The following is a 19,704-nucleotide window of genomic DNA, read 5'->3' as shown; positions in this document are numbered from 1 at the left end:
CACATTCCCGCTGTTGGTCGTCCGACATGTCTATCCTCACGGTGCACCGCCTTCCCATGGCCAATCGGAAAGCGAGCAGACTCTTCATTCCCCAATTGGATGATTCTTGACTGTCAGTCAAACAGCCTTTGTTCCCCATGTCCGATATTTTTATAACTAATAAACAAAAATGTTCAAAGAAAATGTTTTGAAAAATACAATTTTTTAACGCCCCTGTGATTTTTCACTCCCAGGTGTTGCTCGCAGCAGTGTCCTGGAGATTAATCTTTAATTCCTGGAGACTCCAGGGCAATCCTGGAGGGTTGGCAATCCTAACCGCCTCATTCCCACCAACGACGTAGCCATCCCTATCTTTCCCAGGGTGTACCACCAGCCAGGTGGAGAGCTCAACTGAGTCAGTCAGGAGGCCCTTTTAATATGCAAATCAGGGTGCTTTGACGTTCATCGGACCCTGATTGTCATTTTAGGAGAGTATTGGCCGAAGAGTGTGAAGAGGAGCGCGATAGGTAAGTTACGAACATACGAACAATGACGGTCAGGAAAAGACCCTCTGGTCCATCCAGCCAGTCCCACAGAATTGAGATATCTTGTGTATCACAATATATACACTCTCTACCCCATCCAAAATCATGGGAGAAGCGAAAAACCAGATAAAAACCCAGGCCATTTTGTGTTTTAATTTATTGTTATAGGGCTGGGATGGAGGCTCCCTCCCTGGACCTACCTTCTTCAAGCCTGCAGGCCACTTCGGCCACCCAGGGGTAGGCCCTTTTAAAAACGGCGGTGGCCGGAGCGTTGGCGTAAGTGTGGTGGTAAGTCTACCCACCCCAATTTAAGGCCGACACTGCCTTGTTAATGCCGAGTTGGCCAAGTTAAAATCGGCCCTAACAAGCCCCTCAGTTGTATCAAACCTTCCAGGGCAAATAGGGATGTGCAATAAATGCCAGCCTTGCCAGCGACGCCCACATCCCCAGAATTAATTTTTAAAAAAGGACGGAAGATTGGCCGGACATGAGGGGGATGCTGACCTTCATGCCCGATGTTCAAATATGTATTCCCGGCGTGTAATGCTTGCTCTGGGAACGTAAAAGCATCGTTATAAGCCCAAATAGAAATTGAGTGCCAGATAGCCAGAGCTGCATAAAGCCTGTGAGACACCAGCAATAAATGCTTCCTTGAGAATAGACAGCCTGGCTGCATCTGATATCTTTAAGCAGAAAAATAATCAAAAAACCCATCACAAGTATATGTTTATCTTTGTGATTTGAGGTGTGTCTATAATTGGAAATTTGCATAGAATATTTTTCTTACTCACTTTCGGGTCATTTTCTGCAAAGCCCAGCCCCTCATTATAATATCGGATGGCCTTGTTGTAGTCTCGCTGATCCACTGATAGGTGGGCTATCTGGGCACAGATGGAGGCCGCCAGATGCTTTTGGGCTGGAATGATGTCTGACTGCTCCATCAGCAGGCGTTTCAGCAGCCGCTCTTGTAACTCGTACGCCTTAAAAAACATTCAAATGAGGCAATAACAGTGTAAAACAAATCCAATACCTGCCACATAGTTGTAACCTCACTACAGCTGTTTACTTCTGTACATCTCAATAGTTCAATGACGTGTCCCTTTATGTATTGTGTGAGAAATGTAAATTTTACCCAGAGCAAATACAGATTTTCTTAAACTCAATAAACATTTCAAAAATAGGTTATTATTTTCCATCTTTAGTTATAAGGTTCATCCAAAATGGCCAAAAAATGATGGAATATTTTAGAATAAGTTGAAGCATTTAAACTTTACATTAAGTGCATTTCTGCAATTATATAGTGAATTTTACTTTACAACTCTCCCATTAAGGTAAAAAGAAAAATAATAACCAATTACTCAGTGTGTTAGCACACTGACCGTTCACGTTTTGGATCTGAGCTTGGGTCTGGTCTGCAGCGATAGGAAGAAAATCTCTATCTTGCTGGCAAGTAAGAGTCTAGAAGCGAAAGGACAGTGCATTAACCAACTTCACTGTCCGGTCTCACTCTCAGGTGACCCAATATTTATCTATTGTGATCTGTGTTTGACATACAACACAGCCTTGTGTCAGTGGGTAGCACTCTCACCTGAGTCAGAAGGTTGTGGGTTTAAGTCCCACTCCAGAGACTTGAGCACATAATCTAGGCTGACACTCCAGTGCAGTACGGAGGGAGTGCTGTACTGTCGGAGGTGCCGTCTTTGAGATAAGACATTAAACCAAGGCCCCGTCTGCCCTCTCAGGTGAATGCAAAAGGTCCCATAGCACTATTTCAGAGTAACCTGGCCAATATTTATCCCTCAACCAACATCACTAAAAAACAGATGATCTGGTCATTATCTCATTGCTGTTTGTGGGAGCTTGCTGTGTGCAAATTGGCTGCTGTGTTTCCTACATTACAATAGTGAGTACACTTCAAAAGTATTTGATTGGCTGTAAAGCGCTTTGGGACGTCTTGAGATCGTGAAAGGCGCTATGCAAATCCAAGTCTTTCTTTCTTTACAATGAATACCAAGAATAAATAACGATGACCCATTGGCATCACAGTGCTTCAACTACATTAATAGCAGGACTGTACTGAGCGTGCAGGACAGAATGGCAAATGGTGCATACGTTTCATTAAGTATCAGTGTGCCCTCACCTTGCTTAGAGCAACCAGTGCTTCCTCTGTTTCATCAGTCTTGCTGCAGATCTTGGCCAAAAGCATCAGGTACTTGACATCATTCATCACGGCAGCTAAATCATTTACTGCAATATAATGATATATAGTAACAATATTTGCCAGAAAATAGGTAACAATTATCCTGGTTGCCTTATTATTACTAGATGGGCGATGTAATCTTTCAAGACTGCTAGATTACGTAAGTCTGATAGATGATACTTATCTTACCTCTCGCCTAAAGTCTCTCTGTCATTCTTGTGTTCCTCTATTTTATCAATATTGTTGTGGTCTTTGTTCCTCTACTTCTTCTTCTTCCTTCTAAATGCAAATGCAGAGTCCTGCACGTTCTTCTGCCTCTCTGTTGTGTTGAAATCACAACTGTTGCACAATCTCTTGTTCATTCTCACCCAGGATCCTCAGAATTACTCGTCTCCTTAGCTCCCTAATTCTGTTCCTACAACCTACAGGCTTTTAAAACCTAAGCTTCCCATCACCTAACCACTACTTCCCGATTTATCTTATCTTCCCTCCTCTTTACAACCTTCGATGGTGTCCTACACTAAGGACTTTTAATTTCACCTAAGTTTATCAGTAGGACAAGGTAAAATCCCTATGCCACACACGTACAGACAATGCTATGAAAGATTTTTTTGTTGTGCTTCTGGGAGGGGGAAGTTTCAGTGAATAAAACAGACTAGAAATATGACAAATTTCTTGCTAATGCTGGATCCCACACAAAAGGATAATCATTCCCTTTCAGATACTGACTGACCTAGAATCATAGACTCTTACAGCACAGGGGGCCATTCAGCCCATTGTGCCTGTGCTGACTCTTTGAAAGAGCTATCCAATTAGTCCCATTCCCCTGCTCTTTCCCCACGGCCCTGCAATTTTTTCCCCTTCAAGTACTTATTCAATTCCCTTTTGAAAGTTACAATTGAATCTGCTTCCACCGCCCTTTCAGGCAGTGCAATCCCGATCCTAGAAGTAAAGGAAATTAGGGGTTACGGGGAGCGGGCAGGAAATTGGACATGAATTTAGATTTGAGGTTAGGATCAGATCAGCCATGATCTTATTGAATGGCGGAGCAGGCTCGAGGGGCCGATTGGCCTACTCCTGCTCCTATTTCTTATGTTCTTATAATAACTCGTTGCTTCAAAAAATTTCTCATCTCACCTACTGTCAATTTCCAGTATTTTCTTGTTATTTCAGATTTCCAGAATTTGCAGGTTTCTTCTTATTTCTACCTTTCTATAAATATAATTGCCCACATTTTATTCTCATAATTGCAATCTCACAGGTGATGGAAAATAGCGCATAAGTAGGGTAGGTTGTATAGAAATGGAGAATGAGTTCAGATAACTGATGATGGGTGAAAAGGGAATTGCTCGGTTATTAATTGTTTATTGTGCGAAGAGTGGCAGAATCGATTCTTTCCTGCTTTAGGAAATATGAGTTCGGAAAACTGCATTGGGAAATCATCTGATCAAGGATCATAATAATTGTCAGTTACTAAACGTTATGATTTCTTTATCAGATTACCTTGTCTGCAGTCTTCTTGCTAAAGCCAGTTTTCTGAAAGTAGATAGTCATCACTTCAGAATGCTCTGGATAAATACACTATACTGTGAGAGATTTATGAGCTCTAGGCAATGACGATTTATCTTTCTTCCTGTAATGCAAGCACTGTAAACATAGGAACATTGGGATAAGAGTAGGCCATTCAGCCCTTCGAGCCTGTTCCACCATTCAATTAGATCATGGCCGATCTCCATCTATCCGCCTTGGAACACCTCAATTAAATCACCCCTTAATCTTCTACACTCAAGGGAATACAAGCCTCGTCTATGAACCTGCTCTCATAACTTAACTCTTCTAGCACCGGTATCATTCTAAATTTATATTTGAAACAATCTTTCCAGCTTTGACAATTAAAAACAGAAAATGCTGGAAATACACCGCAGGTCCGTTAGAAAAGAATGGTTATTGTTTCTGGTACAGATCCTTTACCCAGTTTTGATGAAGGGTCTCTACCCGAAATGCTAGCTTACCTTTTCTCTTTTGGGTACCATCTAGGCCCTCTGTGAACTTATAACATTTTCTGTTTTTAATTTCAGATTTTCAGCTTTCGCAGCTTTTTTTCTGTTTGTCTCCCCAGCTTGAGTAGTGATTCTTGTTTCAATATCCGCATGTTTCAAAATTGCTGCCTCACTACAAGAAGTCCCCCAAGGGAAAGACACATCTGTAACATAGAACTTTAAGAAGAGTGACTTTATTGTAAATTGCTGATAAAGGACCAGAGTAACTGTAGCCTCAAAATTCCAGTGCCTCTGTTTACTGTACTGCATAGAGGAAGAAATTTGTTTTTCTACTAAACATAACACACTGGGGAAGTTTAATGCAGGAATTTTTTAGTACTTAGTCACATACTGATACCTGCGACTAATTGAAAAGAATTAGGAACTTGGTTTCGGACACCACCAAGGCTGAAAAGGAGAGAACACAAGCTAAATAGTGATTAGGGGCTCGAATTTAGCAGGCCTGCGGGTTCCCAGCGGGTGGTCCTCCGGGAGCGTCGAAAACGCGAACGGCGAAATTAGTGGGTTGCCCACGCGATCGTAGCAGGCAATCCACTAATAGGATCCAATTACCTGCTCCTCCGGGGTCCACGGCGCTGGCCTGCGCGTCGGGCGGGCTGCGCATGCGCAGCACGATCTGTCAGCTGGAGGCTCTCTAGTTAAAGGGGCAGTCCTCCACTGACAGATGCTGCAACCAATGGGACAAATTGCAGCATGGAGCAGCCCAGGGGGAAGGCTGCTCCCAGTTTAATGATGCCTCACCCCAGGTATCATCAGATGGGGTGAGGAGGAGGGGGAGGACACAGATCTTCCCCCCGGCGGGCGGGAGGAAGCGGCCTGCCTCTGCCACCAAGAAGGCCTGGCTCGAGGTGGCAGAGGGGGTCACCTGCGCCACCAACATATCGCCCACCTGCATACAGTGCAGGAGGCGCTGCAATGACCGCAGTAGGTCAGCCACAGTGAGAACTCGAAGTCTTTCCCCTACACTCCGTCTGCCACAACACTGCCCCCACCCCAAATCTCCTTCGGCACCGCCAACACTATTCTGTCACATCACCCTTCATGCCCACTCACACCCCATCCTCATCTTACCTCCACCTACTCACCTCGCCAGTACTCATCCTGCCACTAACACGCGACCCAATCCTCATACAATCTCATGGCTCCATCCCATACTCACCCTCTCGTGCATCTCCCTCACGGCCAGCCTCACTCAACCTGCCACCACCTGTGCTGCAGCCACAGGGCATGCATCACATATGTGCAGTAGGCAGGGTAAGGCAAACGTCTCGTCAGCATGAAGGGGGTGCACAAGGGTGTCTGAGGGTTTGTCATGGGTGTTACCCATATTGAATTTCAGAGCCACAAACAGCACACATTATATTGACACCACCACTGCCATGTCTCCGCGAATCCTGTCCATTGTGTCCAATAATGCCCGCTCCTGGGTATCACTATGAGGATCCACCACTGATGCCACCCATCGTGTTACTGCAGAGTAGGTGCAGGTGTGTTTGCAGGGCTCGTCCGCGCAGACAACTGAGAGACATCGGCGGTGTTGCCGGCTGCACCCTGGAAGGATGCGGAGGAGAAGGTGTGGAGGACAGTGGTGACTTTGCCAGCGACAGGTAAGCAGTTGGTGCTGGGGCCAGCCAGGAGCAGCTCGGCATGAAAGAGGCTGCAGATCTCCACGACTACATGTCGAGCGAATCTGCGCCTCCCTGTGCACTGCTGCTCGGAGAGGTCCGGGGAGCTGCGCCTCGGTCTGTGGACCCTGTGGCGAGGGTAGTGCCCTCTGCGACGCGTCTCTCTCTGCGGTAGCCCTCCCTCCTGCTGTGCAGGTGGGCGTGCAACCACACCGTGTTGGGGGGATCCACGTCTCTGCGGCGGACGGCGTGGACTGCGAGGCTGCTGGTGGTGGTCATGCTCTTCGTCCTCCGAGGGTGTCCACACACCACCCAACTGGCAGGTGTTGATCTGAGGGGTTGTGCAGGGTAGGTGTGTGGGTCCTCGGACTGGGGCTGCGGTTTCGTGTCGGTCTGTCCTCTGGCTTGGCCGGGGGGTGGTGGGGGGCAGGGGTTGCCCTATGTGACGCGGTGGCCTCCTGCGTGGGTGAGGGCGCTCCCCCGTGGAGCGCACCTTGGCACCTGCCACAGGCTGCTGGCTGCAACACGCCTGGTTTGAAGGGTCCTGTTTCCCCCAGTGTGGGAAACTGACTGCTTTGAACGTAAAATCCCACACTTCCTCTTTTGACAGCTGCTTCAGCTCATTAACTGACCACAACGAGCAAGTTAAGTGCTCTCAAGTGGAACCCCGCTGGCTTTAATTGCCTGCGGGATCCCCACCAGCGGGGCTTGCGCGCACAGCCCCACACGTCAGCGCGGTACCCGGAAGTGGCCGGGATTTCGTCCGAATCCGGTCACGTGATCGGAGATCGGGATTTTCGGGGCCCCCCCGCTGGAAACCCGCAGGTAACCCGACCCTAAAATCGAGCCCTAGGTGTCTCCAAGTTTGGGTTTTGAAAGCCTTCAATAGGAAGAAGAGAAGATTGAGGGAGGTAAAGAGTTTTCTAGTTTGGAAGTTCTGGAAAGAATGAGTTAGGGTAAACGAGCCTTGGTTCACCATCACATTTCTGCAGCTACCAATCTGATCAATCACGCCCTCACCTCCACCTTTGATGCCCTTGTCCCCATTAAAACCTTTACTCTTGCTGGTCGTTCCCCCTGGCACGGCCCTCATCTCCGCTCTCCTAAGTCTAAGAGACCCGGACCTGAACGTTTATGGCGGACAACTGGATTGGCCATTCATCATCAGATCTGGCTGGACCACTTAAAGCACTATTGGGTCCTGCTCTCCTCTGCCAAAACTGCTCACTAATCCAGGATCATCCTGGAATGCAAAGATAACCCCTGGCTTCCCTTCACTATAACCGTCTTCTTAAACCCATCTCCCCTGCCTCCTCCACCCTCACCAACAACTAGTGCGAGGAGCTCATGGACTCCTTTGTCACTAAGATTGAAACCACCCATTCAGCTGCCTCTGCCGCTTCCCTCCCTTCCCCTAGCCCACCAAGCCAAACTTCCCCTAAGGTTCCCCCCAGCCCTAGCCCTGAACTCGCATCTTTCTCTAGTTTCTCTCCTATCTCCCCTCATGCCCTCTCCGAGCTCATCTTGACCATGAGACCTACCTCCTGCTCCCTTGACCCTATTCCCACTAAACTGCTGACCACCCAACTTCCCTTCCTGGCCCCCATGTTAGCTGATATTGTTAACGGTTCCCTCTCCTCAGGTGATGTCCTCCGCCAAATCTACCGTCACCAACCCCCTCCTCAAAAAACGCACCCATGACCCTGCTGTCCTTACAAATTACTGCCCCATCTCCAACCTCCCTTTCCTCTCCAAAGTCCTTGAACGTGTTGTCGCCTCCCAAATCTGTGCCCCTCTTTCCTGCAACTCCATGTTTGAATCCCTCCAATCAGGTTTCCGCCCCGCCACAGTTCCGAAACGACCCTTATCAAAGTCACAAATGACATACTATGCGACTGTGACCGTGGTAAACTATCCCTCCTCATTCTTCTCAACCAGTCTGCAGCCTTTGACACGGTTGACCACACCATTCTCCTCCTTCGCCTCTCCTCCGTCATCCAGCTGCGCTCGCCTGGTTCCATTCTTATCAATCCAGTCATGGCCAGAGAATCACCTGCAATGGCTTCTCTTCCCGCTCCAGCACTGTTCACTCTGGAGCCCCCCAAGGATCTATCCTTGGCCCCCTATTTCTCATCTATATGCTGCCCCTCGGCGACATGATCTGAAAACACGTCAGGTTCCACATGTACGCTGACGACGCCCAGCTCTACCTCACGACCACCTCCCTCGACCCCTCCACTGTCTCTGATTTGTCACACTGCTTGTCCGAAAATGAGCAAAAATTTCCTCCAACAAAATATTGGGAAGACCGAAGCCACAAACTCCATTCCCCTAGACACCAACTCCATCCCTCTCCCAGGCCACTGTCTGAGGCTGAACCAGACCGTTCGTAACCTTCTCATCCTATTTGACCCTGAGATGAGCTTCTGACCGTATATCCACTCCCCAAGACCTCCTACTTCCACCTCTGTAACATCGCCCGTCTCAGTCCCTGCCTCAGCTCACCTGGTGCTGAAACCATCATCCATTCCTTTGTTAACTCTAGACTTGACTATTCCAATGCTCTCCTGGTCAGCCTCCCATCTTCCACCCTCCATAAACTTGAGCTCATTCAAAACTCTTCTTGCCCGTACCCTAACTCGCACCAAGTCCTGTTCACCCATCATCCCTGTGCTCGCTGGCCTACATTAGCTCCCGGTCCGGGAATGCCTCGATTTTAAAATTCTCATCCTTGTTTCCAAATGCTTCCATGGCCTCGCCCCTCCCTATCTCTATAACCTCCTCCAGCCCTTCAACCCTCCGAGATCTCTGCACTCCTTCAATTCTTGCCTCTTGCACATCCCCGATTTTAATCACTCCACCATTGGCGGCCGTGCCTTCAGCTGCCTAGGCTCTAAGCTCTGGAATTCCCTCCCTAAACCCCTCCGCCTCTCTACCTCTCTCTCCTCCTTTAAGATGTTCCTTAAAACCTACCTCTTTGACCAAGCTTTTGGTCACCTGTCCTAATATCTCCTTATGTGGCTCAGTGTCGAATTGTGTTTGATAATCACTCCTGTGAAGTGCTTTGGGGCGTTTTACTACATTAAAGGCGCTGTATAAATTCAAGTTGTTGTTGTTGTTGATTTCAACATGGGGAGATTTCCTTTGTGCGCTATGTGTGACAGAATTGTAAAACTATACAAAAACAAGGTTTACAAATATAGGAAATCTGTCCCCATAGTTTGCATGAAGAGAGGTGAAAGAGTATGTATTACAGGATATATGGAGCTTAGGAGGAACAAGAGAGGAAAGTTCAGAGGAGCACTGACTATAGTAGTGGAGTAGTTGGAAAAACTTCACAGAGCTTTTATCTTCTTGGAGCTTTTACTTGCATTTGATCACTTCCCTCAAGAGATTTAATGAGTTGGATAGAGTCTTCAGTGAGGCAGATTGTACAAGGACCGGAAGGAATGGACTTGAAGAGATAAGTGGCCTTTTCTTTGTTAAATGTTCATAAGAAAGAAGTAATTACATGACATGGGACAATTGCACCTTAGGACTATAACTAACTAAAGACTATCTGTTTTATCCATAGAATTTCCAGAACCTTCTTTAACCTACAACATTCTAGCGTGTTCTAAAACTAAGGCATATTATATGGAAAATAGGAGCAGGAGTAGGCCATTCGGCCCTTCGAGCCTGCGCCGCCATTCAATATGATCACGACTGATCCTCTATCTCAATACCATATTCCTGCTCTCTCCCCTTACCTCTTGATGCCTTTTGTGTCTAGAAATCTATCTATCTCCTTCTTAAATATATTCAGTGACTTGGCCTCCACAGCCTTCTGTGGTAGAGAATTCCACAGGTTCACCACCCTCTGAGTGAAGAAATTTCTCCTCATCTCAATCCTAAATGTCCTACCCCATATCCTGAGAATGTGATCCCTCGTTCTAGACCCTCCCAGCCAGGGGAAACATCCTCCCTGCATCCAGTCTGTCTAGCTGTCATAATTTTATACGTTTCAATGAGATCCCCTCTCATTCTTCTAAACTCGAGTGAATACAGGCCTAGTCGACCTGATCTCTCCTCATATGACAGTCCTGCCATCCCATGAATCAGTCTGGTGAACCTTCGCTGCACTCCCTCTATGGCAAGTATATCCGTTCTTAGGTAACAATATTACTAATATTATTACTAATATTACTAATATTATTCATATTACTAAACATGCGTTGATGCAGCGGCAATGTTAGAAGTGGGCATACCATACATGGCATTTTTTTCAGGAGGGTGTTTGGATTATACTCCCCATCCCCTCTGGAGAAATGATTTTTGACATTTTCCAGTCAGCCTTCTCTGATTAGTAGCACTCCTGCAATAAAACTAGAAAATGCTGGAGAAGCTCAGCAAGTTAGGCAGCATCCGTGGAGAAAGAAACAGGGTCAACGTTTCAGGTCGAGGACCTTTCATCAGCACAGTCTGTTTCAGTTCTGACAAACGGTCTGTTTCAGTTCTGAAAAAAGGTCCAGCATTTTGTGTTTTTATTTCAGATTTCCAGCATCCACAGTATTTTGCTTTTGAAGTAGCACTCCTGCCTCTGAGACAGAGGTCATGGGCTCCAGACCCTCTGGAGACTTGAGCATATAAACTAGGCTGGCACTCCAGTGCAGTACTGAGGGAGTACTACATTGTTGGAAGTGCTGTCTTTCGGATGAGATGTTTAACCGAGATCCCGTCTGCTCTCTCAGGTAAATGTAAAAGATACCATTACACTATTCGTAGAAGAGCAGGAGAGTTATTCTGGTGTCCTGGCTAATAGTTATGTCTCAAACAACATCACTTTAAAAACATTTATCTCATTGCTATTTGTGTGCCCAAATTGCTTACTACATTACAACAGTGACTACACTTCAGAAGTGCTTAATTGGCTGTTAAGTGCTTTGAGATGTTCTGAGGTTGTATAAATATAAATTCTTTCTTTCTTTTGGAGTGGACTTTTATAAACATATTTTATATATATATATATATATTTTCTGCAGACTACTTCATATGAGAATATACCCCAAGGAGCTGGCTAAAAACTTTAGTGGTGAGTCATGTACGCCATGGTAATCTAATAACAAAATAAATATTTGTTTTGTGCCAGCTAGTCTTTAGTTATAGTTTTTGAGCCTAGAAATGACTGTTAGTGATATTAGCACATTCGTATCATATTCCTTTGTGTGCTATTTTAACACAGGCATTAATCCACCTATTTTAAATGGGTTAAAACCTCTGTTAAAATAGCGCACAGAGGAATGTCATGTGACCGCGTTAAGTGTTTATCTGCTAACATCACCATCAGTAATTTCTGGGCTTTGGTTTCAAAAAGAAGCGTTGATAATGTAATAGTACAGAATTTTAAAAATAAATAGTTCTTCGTGACAGTGACTGCCACTGGAGCCTTACAATTGTCATCAGAAGATGGCGGCCCACATTGCCTTGATCTTGTGTCACTTGACATCTCGCGCTCTTGAAGCCAGGACCGCAGCCTCCGAAAATTAAAAAAAACTTGGTTTACCCTCCTCTACACCCCTGCAAACAGCTCTTATTGAGTCACCACTAGGGAATTCAGGAGAAACTTCTTCACCCAGAGAGTGGTTAGAATGTGGAACTCGCTACCACAAGGAGTAGTTGAGGTGAATAGCATAGATACACTTAAGGGGAAGTACATGAGGGAGAAAGGAATAAAAGGTTATGCTGATAGGGTTAGATGAAAAGGGGTGGGAGGAGGCTCTTGTGGAGCATAAATGCCGGCATGGACCAGTTGGGCCGAATGGCCTGTGTATGTGGAGTACATTCTATGTAATTTATCCCAACTACAGTAAACAGCAGTTTGCTGTGTACTGTTTCTCTACCAGGAGGCGTAATACAAACCAACATACTGAAATCATGTTCCAGAGCCTTTCTGAGGACTTTCTTTGCTCTTTCAAATAGCCTCAGTCTCAGAAGGAGTTCAGCCAAATCGTGACACAAGAAGTTCTGTCCGCCAATTTTTAGCGCTGCTTCATAGTAATGAATAGCCTGAAGATGAAAAAAAATACAAATCGTTCTGGCAAAGCTCCTACTTGATGAAACTGGCATATAAAAAAATGCGAGATTTTAAGATGCATTAAGAAAGGCTCTCTCAATAGCTTTGTGGGGAAATATATTGCACACTTTGGTTCTGAGTCATACAGATTAGGAACATGTGAAATTTGATCCCTGGTCTGTGCTGAACGACCTGATCCCAGCTGGGGCAGATTGTACATGGTGCAAGGAAAGAGTGGACTTGATGGACCAAATGACCTTTACTTGTTCCATATTTTCTTAAGTGTACAGATATCTTCCTTCAGGAATATGTAGATGAACACTTTTCTCTTTTAACCCACACTTAATTAAATCCCTGTGGATCACTGCACAATCCACTGTCAACATCCAGTAAGTGTGGAAGGCGGGAGGTGGTTAAGAACAGCATCGAATTCTGCTGTGATGCTCTTTCCCACCTGCCCCATGCTTGAATGACACCTTCAGGTGAGCAGTGGAGAAAATAGAGGGAAGAAGGAAAGAAATTCCAAGGACCTTGATCTTTTTGTACATTGGTTAAGATTTCAGTATTTCTCATACCTGGGTAGTTTGCTTGTACTCTAAAAGTTTTTCAAAATGTAACATCTTCAGGATTTCAAAGTAATAGTCTTATTTTTGCAAGAGAACTGAAAGTTGTACCCAATGACCATAAGTAATGCAATGAGGACATAGTGCTCACTGTGCAGGGCCAGTGATTTAAAACTACTGCTAGGTAATCTTCAGTAAACAATATGAGCAATGACTACCATTAAACGAGGTATAGGGACGTAAAGCCAATTATAAAGAACAATCCTGTCAAGAGGTGCGTTCCCCATACCTTGGTGTAGTGGTGAGTTTTAACTAACGCTTGGCCAATCTTCCTCACCAAGTGTGCATCGTGAGGGTTTTTCTTCAAGACCTGTTCATATACCTCTATGGCTTTTTCTGGCTAAAATAAATTGCAAACAGTCAATCTGATTAAAAAACAGCAACAAGATCAACAAGAAGCACTTACATAGCGCCTTTAACATAGAAAAACACCCCAAAGCATTTCATAGAGGCATAAGGATGCCAAGCCAAAAAAAGAGAGATTAGGAAGGGTAACCAAAGGCTTGGTGAAAGAGGTGGGTTTTAAGGAGGATCTCAAAGTCGGAGAGGGAGGTAGAGAGGTGAGCGGTTTAAGGAGGGAATTCCAGAGTGTGGGACCTAGCCGTTTGAAGGCACAGCTACCAATGGTAAGGTGAAGGAAGAGAGGGATGCACAAGGGCCTGTAGTGAGAGGAATGGAGAGGTCGGGGGCGGGGGTTGTAGGACTGTAGGAGGTTACAGAGATAGGAAGCAGAAAGGCCATGGAGGGATTTAAACACAAGGATGCGGATTTTAAATGATAGGTGTTTGGGGGACTGAGAGCCAATGAATGTCGAAAAAGCAGTCTGTCAGTGCAGAGGCAGTAGAGAGGTCAACGGATCAGGTGGAGAGGTAGAGTTGGGTGTCATTGGCGACATGTGGAAGCTGACCCCATGGCTTCTCATGATGCTGCCAGGGTGAAGCTTGTAGATAAGGAGCCAAAAACGAATCCTTGAGGACTTGGGAGATAATGGCTTAAGGATGGGAAGAGAAGCCATTGTTAGAGATGCTGCAGCTACAGTTGAATAGGTAAGAGTGAACCAAGCAAGGGCTGAACAATGGAAGAGAGGCGATGGAGGAGGTTTGTGTTATTAATCAAGCAGAATGAAGATGGTCACAGTCACAATGATTTAAAAAAATAATTTAAATTGACAATAAAATACATAAGGAAAAATTCAGTGCATCCACTCTTCCAGCGGATAATTCGAGAGCAGACTGGAGAATTGGCACTATAGTGTTGCAGCCCCATTTCTGAACCATGCTACTTTCGAGCACAGCTGGGAGTGCAGGATCAATGAACTTAAGCAATACATTTTTAAGAAATACACTCATCGCCAACTTTCTTCTTCCTTTCCATTTCAAATAAATGTCGACTGACTGACATTCCTACATAATCACTTTCAGAATCCTTTCCTTTTTTATATTCGATTACCTTTAACACGTGGCGGGGAGAATAAAGACCTCTGAAGATATTTCCGTGTCTTTCAAGGAACATTCTATATTTTATGTTGAAATATCAGAACCAAGAAATTTCTCGGAGCTTGCTCCCGATCCGCGGGTATTACTTTGCCGGAGGTGTGTCAGTGACTCTGGTCACGTGCGTATATGGGTGAGGGGTGGTGCTGGTTATTCTTAACCTAACCCGCCCGGAAGGAACCTGACGGCATCGGATCGTTTCCCACCAGGCGGCGTTAGATTAAAATGTCCCTCAGGGCTTCCACTGCTCTTCCGGCGGAGCAGGAGCAGCTCTGAGGAATTTCCCAACGTAAGAGACTGTACAGCCAGGCAAAAAAATACAAAATAGACTACAGGATATTGAAAATATGTGGACCCAGTCCTAATAAACAAAGGAAGCTTGGGATCAGCTGAGGAATGTGGAAACCCTCATTGACTACAAACTGCCTAAACCTCATGCACATCCAGTGCCTAACGGGCCCTCTGACCCACCCTTTCCTTTTCTATCTTAGCTTGCTGTGAAAGAAGGAACTCAACTCTGTCAAGTTGTAGTGCTGACCAGATCTATGCAATTGTGGAAGATTTCCAATTTATGTATCTGCAATTACCGCGTAACCTGGAACATTAAATGACCAAGAATGTGTGTGAAGTTTGCACAATTCAATAAGAAGGTGGAGGGAATTGAGTGGTGCAATGTGTTAGACGCTACCCTTTCACCTCTGGGGGGACCTGGGTTCAAATCCAGCCCAGAGTGATGGACGGAAGTCTCCTCTGTCTGTTGACTGTTAAGTGGCCAGCGCGGAATGACTTCAGGCAGTCTCAACCCAGTTCTTAATAGGCATAGCACTAATTGGCAACCATAGTCACTGGGTAACTTAGGCGGGAAATGGAAAAACATGTGACATTTGGAATGTCACACTTATGAGGTTGGGGTCGAGCCACATTGTTAGGGCAGTATAGAGGGAGTTTTACTCTGCATCTGGCTGTGCTTGATACCGACACGGTAGGGGCAGTTTTAACCAAACCCACCCGTAGGGAAACTGATGGGATCGAGTGCAACCTGATTTTACTCTCCGTTGAAGTCAATGGTGAGTAATATTGGGCAGGGTGTAAAACCAGTGTTCCACCCATTCCCTGGGTTTCCCACCCGCGTGAATGTCTGAAATGCAAAGACTTCTATTCCTCAGCACTAAAATGAGCATAAACTTTTCTTTTTAAATGCGGCGGAGGAAATTCTGGATATAACTAAATAAAATCTTTAGGTACACATGTTACATTCTTTCTGACTAACCTCCTGGATAGTTATATATGCATCGCCAAGAAGAAGGTTTATCTGTGGACTCGGGAACTGTTCGCACAAGTCTCTGTAAAAAGTAAAAAATAACAACAGTGCTATAGAAGTCGTGATTTGAAGTAATCAACATTCAAATGCAAAACTTTGATCTCAAAGTATTATGTACGTCGAGGGCATCCTGAAACCCATCGTACAGGGAACCCCCAGCTTCTGTCACGACACTACAGACTTCCTACAAAAACTCAGCACCCAGGACCAGTTGAACCAGGAACACTTCTCACCACGATGGACGTCTCGGCACTCTACACCAGTATCCCCCACGATGATGGCATCGCTGTAACAGCATCAGTACTCAACACCAACAACAGCCAATCCCTAGACGCCATCCTACAACTCATCCGCTTCATCCTGGATCACAATGTCTTCACCTTCGACAACCAGTTCTTTACCCAAACACACGGAACAGCGATGGGGACCAAATTCGCACCCCAATACGCCAACATTTTCATGCACAAGTTCGAGCAGGACTTCTTCACTGCACAGGACCTCCAACCAACGCTATACACCAGATACATCGACGACATTTTCTTCCTATGGACCATGGCGAAGAATCACTGAAGAGACTACACGATAACATCAACAAGTTCCATCCCACCATCAAGCTCACCATGGACTACTCCTCAGAATCGGTTTCTTTCTTGGACACACGAATCTCCATCAAAGACGGGCATCTCAGCACCTCACTCTACCGCAAGCCCACGGACAACCTCACGATGCTCCACTTTTCCAGCTCCCACCCTAACCACGTCAAAGAGGCCATCCTCTATGGACAGGCCCTGCGAATACACAGGATCTGCTCAGACGAGGAGGAACGCGATGGACACCGACAGACGCTGAAAGACGCCCTCGTATGAACGGGATATGACGCTCGACTCGTCGATCGACAGTTCCGACGGGCCACAGCGAAAAATCGCATAGACCTCCTCAGAAGACTAACACGGGACGCAACCAACAGAGTACCCTTTGTCGTCCAGTACTTCCCCGGAGCGGAGAAACTACGCCATGTTCTCCACAGCCTTCAACATGTCATCGATGACGACGAACACCTCGCTAAGGCCATCCCCACACCTCCACTACTCGCCTTCAAACAGCCACCCAACCTCAAACAGACCATCGTTCGCAGGGTGAGAAGGAGGAGGGAAGTGTTTTACCCCGCGGATGGTAGGAAGTGCCCTGCCTCTGCCACCAAGAAGGCCTGGCTCGAGGTGGCAGAGGAGGTCACGAGCAGCAGCAACATCTCCCGCACCTGGGTCCAGAGCAGGAAGTGCTTCAATGACCTAACTAGGTCAGCAAAAGTGAGTACACTTATTGATTCTCCTGCATTCCGTGTTCCACATCACCCCCACCCCACCCCCTAACTCATTCTGCACTGCCAAGACTACTCCATCACATCACTCCTCACACCCACTTAAGGCTCACCCTCAACTTATTGCACTTCCTGAGCACTTCCTCACCTCCCCATCAGTCACCCCACCACTACCACTCACCCAAATCCTCATCCAATGTGATGGCTCTGTCTCATACTCACCCTCTGATGCATCTCTTTCATGGTCAGCCTCACCCAAAGCAATGCATTCATCGGCTGGCTACTTCACCATCACTCACTCACACATCTGTACTTTCTCACCTTCTAGAAGAGAGCGCAAAATGCACGCGAGAGGTTGAGGACTGGAGGGGGCCACAGCAAACAGTGGTCCTCACAGACGCGGAGCAGGAAGCACTGGAGATCAGCCACACTCTAGAATACCTGTCCATTGGGGCCGCTGAGACTGGCACCCCACAAACGTCTGGTGACACAACTTTAATATTCATCACACACAACATGAATTGATCTTAACAATGCTTGCCATGTTGAACACCTCAGAATGCTCATCGCAACATGACACATTTGTGATGATGCTTAATATTGCCTTCTGTTCTCTTACAGGCCCTTCAACGACCACAGTGACGGCAGAGGGCAATTCCTCAGAGGAGCTCCTGGCATCTGAGGGTGCACCGTCACATCATAGCGAGCCATCCACCAGCGCAGATACTCACACCTCGATGGGTCCTAGTAGTCAGTTGGGTTGGCACCTGGTGAGTCACCACACACAAGTGAGCAGGGGCAGACACCGGACACACGAGCAGGGGCAGCTGCGGAGAGTCCACGTCAGTGGGCGCACTCCTCACCAGGCTCTGCTCAGCTGGACACAGGTGCTGAACCCTGGGGGCCATCCTTTAAAAGGAGAATGATCGAGGGACAGAAGGATATTTGTGAGGTACTGGAACAGGTGCCACACACACTCTCCAATAGTCCAGAGGATAGAGGAGTCCAACTCCTGCAGTGGTGGAATGGCGGCACAAGTAAGAACATAAGAACACAAGAAATAGGAGCAGGAGTAGGCCAATCGGCCCCTCGAGCCTGCTCTGCCACTCAACAAGATCATGGCTGATCTGATCCCAACCTCAAATCTAAATTCATGTCCAATTTCCTGCCCGCTCCCCGTAACCCTTAATTCCCTTTACTTCTAGGAAACTGTCTATTTCTGTTTTAAACTTATTTAATGATGTAGCTTCCACAGCTTCCTGGGGCAGCAAATTCCACAGACCTACTACCCTCTGAGTGAAGAAGTTTCTCCTCATCTCAGTTTTGAAAGAGCAGCCCCTTATTCTAAGATTATGCCCCCTCGTTCTAGTTTCACCCATCCTTGGGAACATCCTTACCGCATCCACCCGATCAAGCCCCTTCACAATCTTATATGTTTCAATAAGACCGCCAGTGCGGGAATGTCTGCAATGGAGAGAATGGCAGCCTCCATTGAGCTTCAAGTACGGCTCACAAATGATTTCATTCAGGCCCTGACAACGGTTGTTCAAAGTCAGGGTGAACAACATTCTGCCATCTTAAACAGGCTGACAGATACTTTAGAAGTGGCCTTACAAGGCATCATACATGTCTTCCAAACTGTTCTCCAGCAGGGTGGTAGGAGCGATGTGGGCCTGGCCCAGAAGAGGGATGATGGCGCTCTACTTCTCACCCGTTGCCCCCCTCTCAACCAGTACCCACAATGCTGCCTCCCTTTCCAGGTGGCCGAGTCTGCCCCTGCACAGGTGCAGGTGGAGCAGTCTTTGGCGGGACCCTCACGGGCTCCAAACCCCAGAGGGCCTAGGCCAAAAGTATCTAAGTAGTCAGGGCATGAACAAGAGCAACCTGCCACTACCTAGCACGAAAGAGTGACAAATCCCCAGGACCAGATGGTTTCCATCCCAGGGTTTTAAAGGAAGTAGGTGAGCACATTGCAGATGCCCTAACTATAATCTTTCAAAGTTCTCTAGATTCAGGAACTGTCCCTCTAGATTAGAAAATTGCACATGTCACTCTGCTTTTTAAGAAAGGAGAGAGAGGGAAACCGGGCAATTATAGACCAGTTAGCCTAACATCTGTTGTGGGGAAAATGCTGGAGTCTATAATTAAGGATAGGGTGACTGAACACCTCGAGAATTTTCAGTTAATCAGAGAGAGCCAGCATGGATTTGTGAAAGGTAGGTCGTGCCTGACAAACCTGATTGAATTTTTTGAAGAGGTGACTAAAGTAGTGGACAGGGGAATGTCAATGGATGTTATTTATATGGACTTCCAGAAGGCATTTGATAAGGTCCCACATAAGAGACTGTTAACTAAGATAGATGCCCATGGAAGTGAGGGAAATGTACGGACTTGGTTAGAAAGTTGGCTGAGCGAAAGGCGACAGAGAGTAGGGATAATGGGTAGGTACTCATACTGGCAGGATGTGACTAGTGGAGTCCCGCAGGGA

General features: G+C 46.5%; 1 protein-coding gene across 1 annotated transcript in view; it reads right to left on the bottom strand.

The window, feature by feature from the left end:
• The window catches only part of LOC137299329 (tetratricopeptide repeat protein 21B-like), a 130,161-nt gene that overhangs the window by 32,702 nt on the left and 77,755 nt on the right, over window positions 1-19,704 (bottom strand). Inside the window, exons 16-20 of the mRNA XM_067967987.1 lie at window positions 15,848-15,920; window positions 13,314-13,424; window positions 12,316-12,454; window positions 2,665-2,771; window positions 1,316-1,504 (exon numbers count right to left, since the gene is read on the bottom strand). Of these exons, the coding sequence (XP_067824088.1) occupies window positions 1,316-1,504; window positions 2,665-2,771; window positions 12,316-12,454; window positions 13,314-13,424; window positions 15,848-15,920 (619 nt within the window). The remainder of the gene's footprint in view (window positions 1-1,315; window positions 1,505-2,664; window positions 2,772-12,315; window positions 12,455-13,313; window positions 13,425-15,847; window positions 15,921-19,704) is intronic.

Source organism: Heptranchias perlo, chromosome 2 (genome assembly GCF_035084215.1).
Source record: "Heptranchias perlo isolate sHepPer1 chromosome 2, sHepPer1.hap1, whole genome shotgun sequence".
Taxonomy (NCBI): domain Eukaryota; kingdom Metazoa; phylum Chordata; class Chondrichthyes; order Hexanchiformes; family Hexanchidae; genus Heptranchias; species Heptranchias perlo.
The sequence above is the reverse complement of the archived record's forward strand: the minus strand, read 5'-3'. Positions and strand labels throughout refer to the sequence as shown.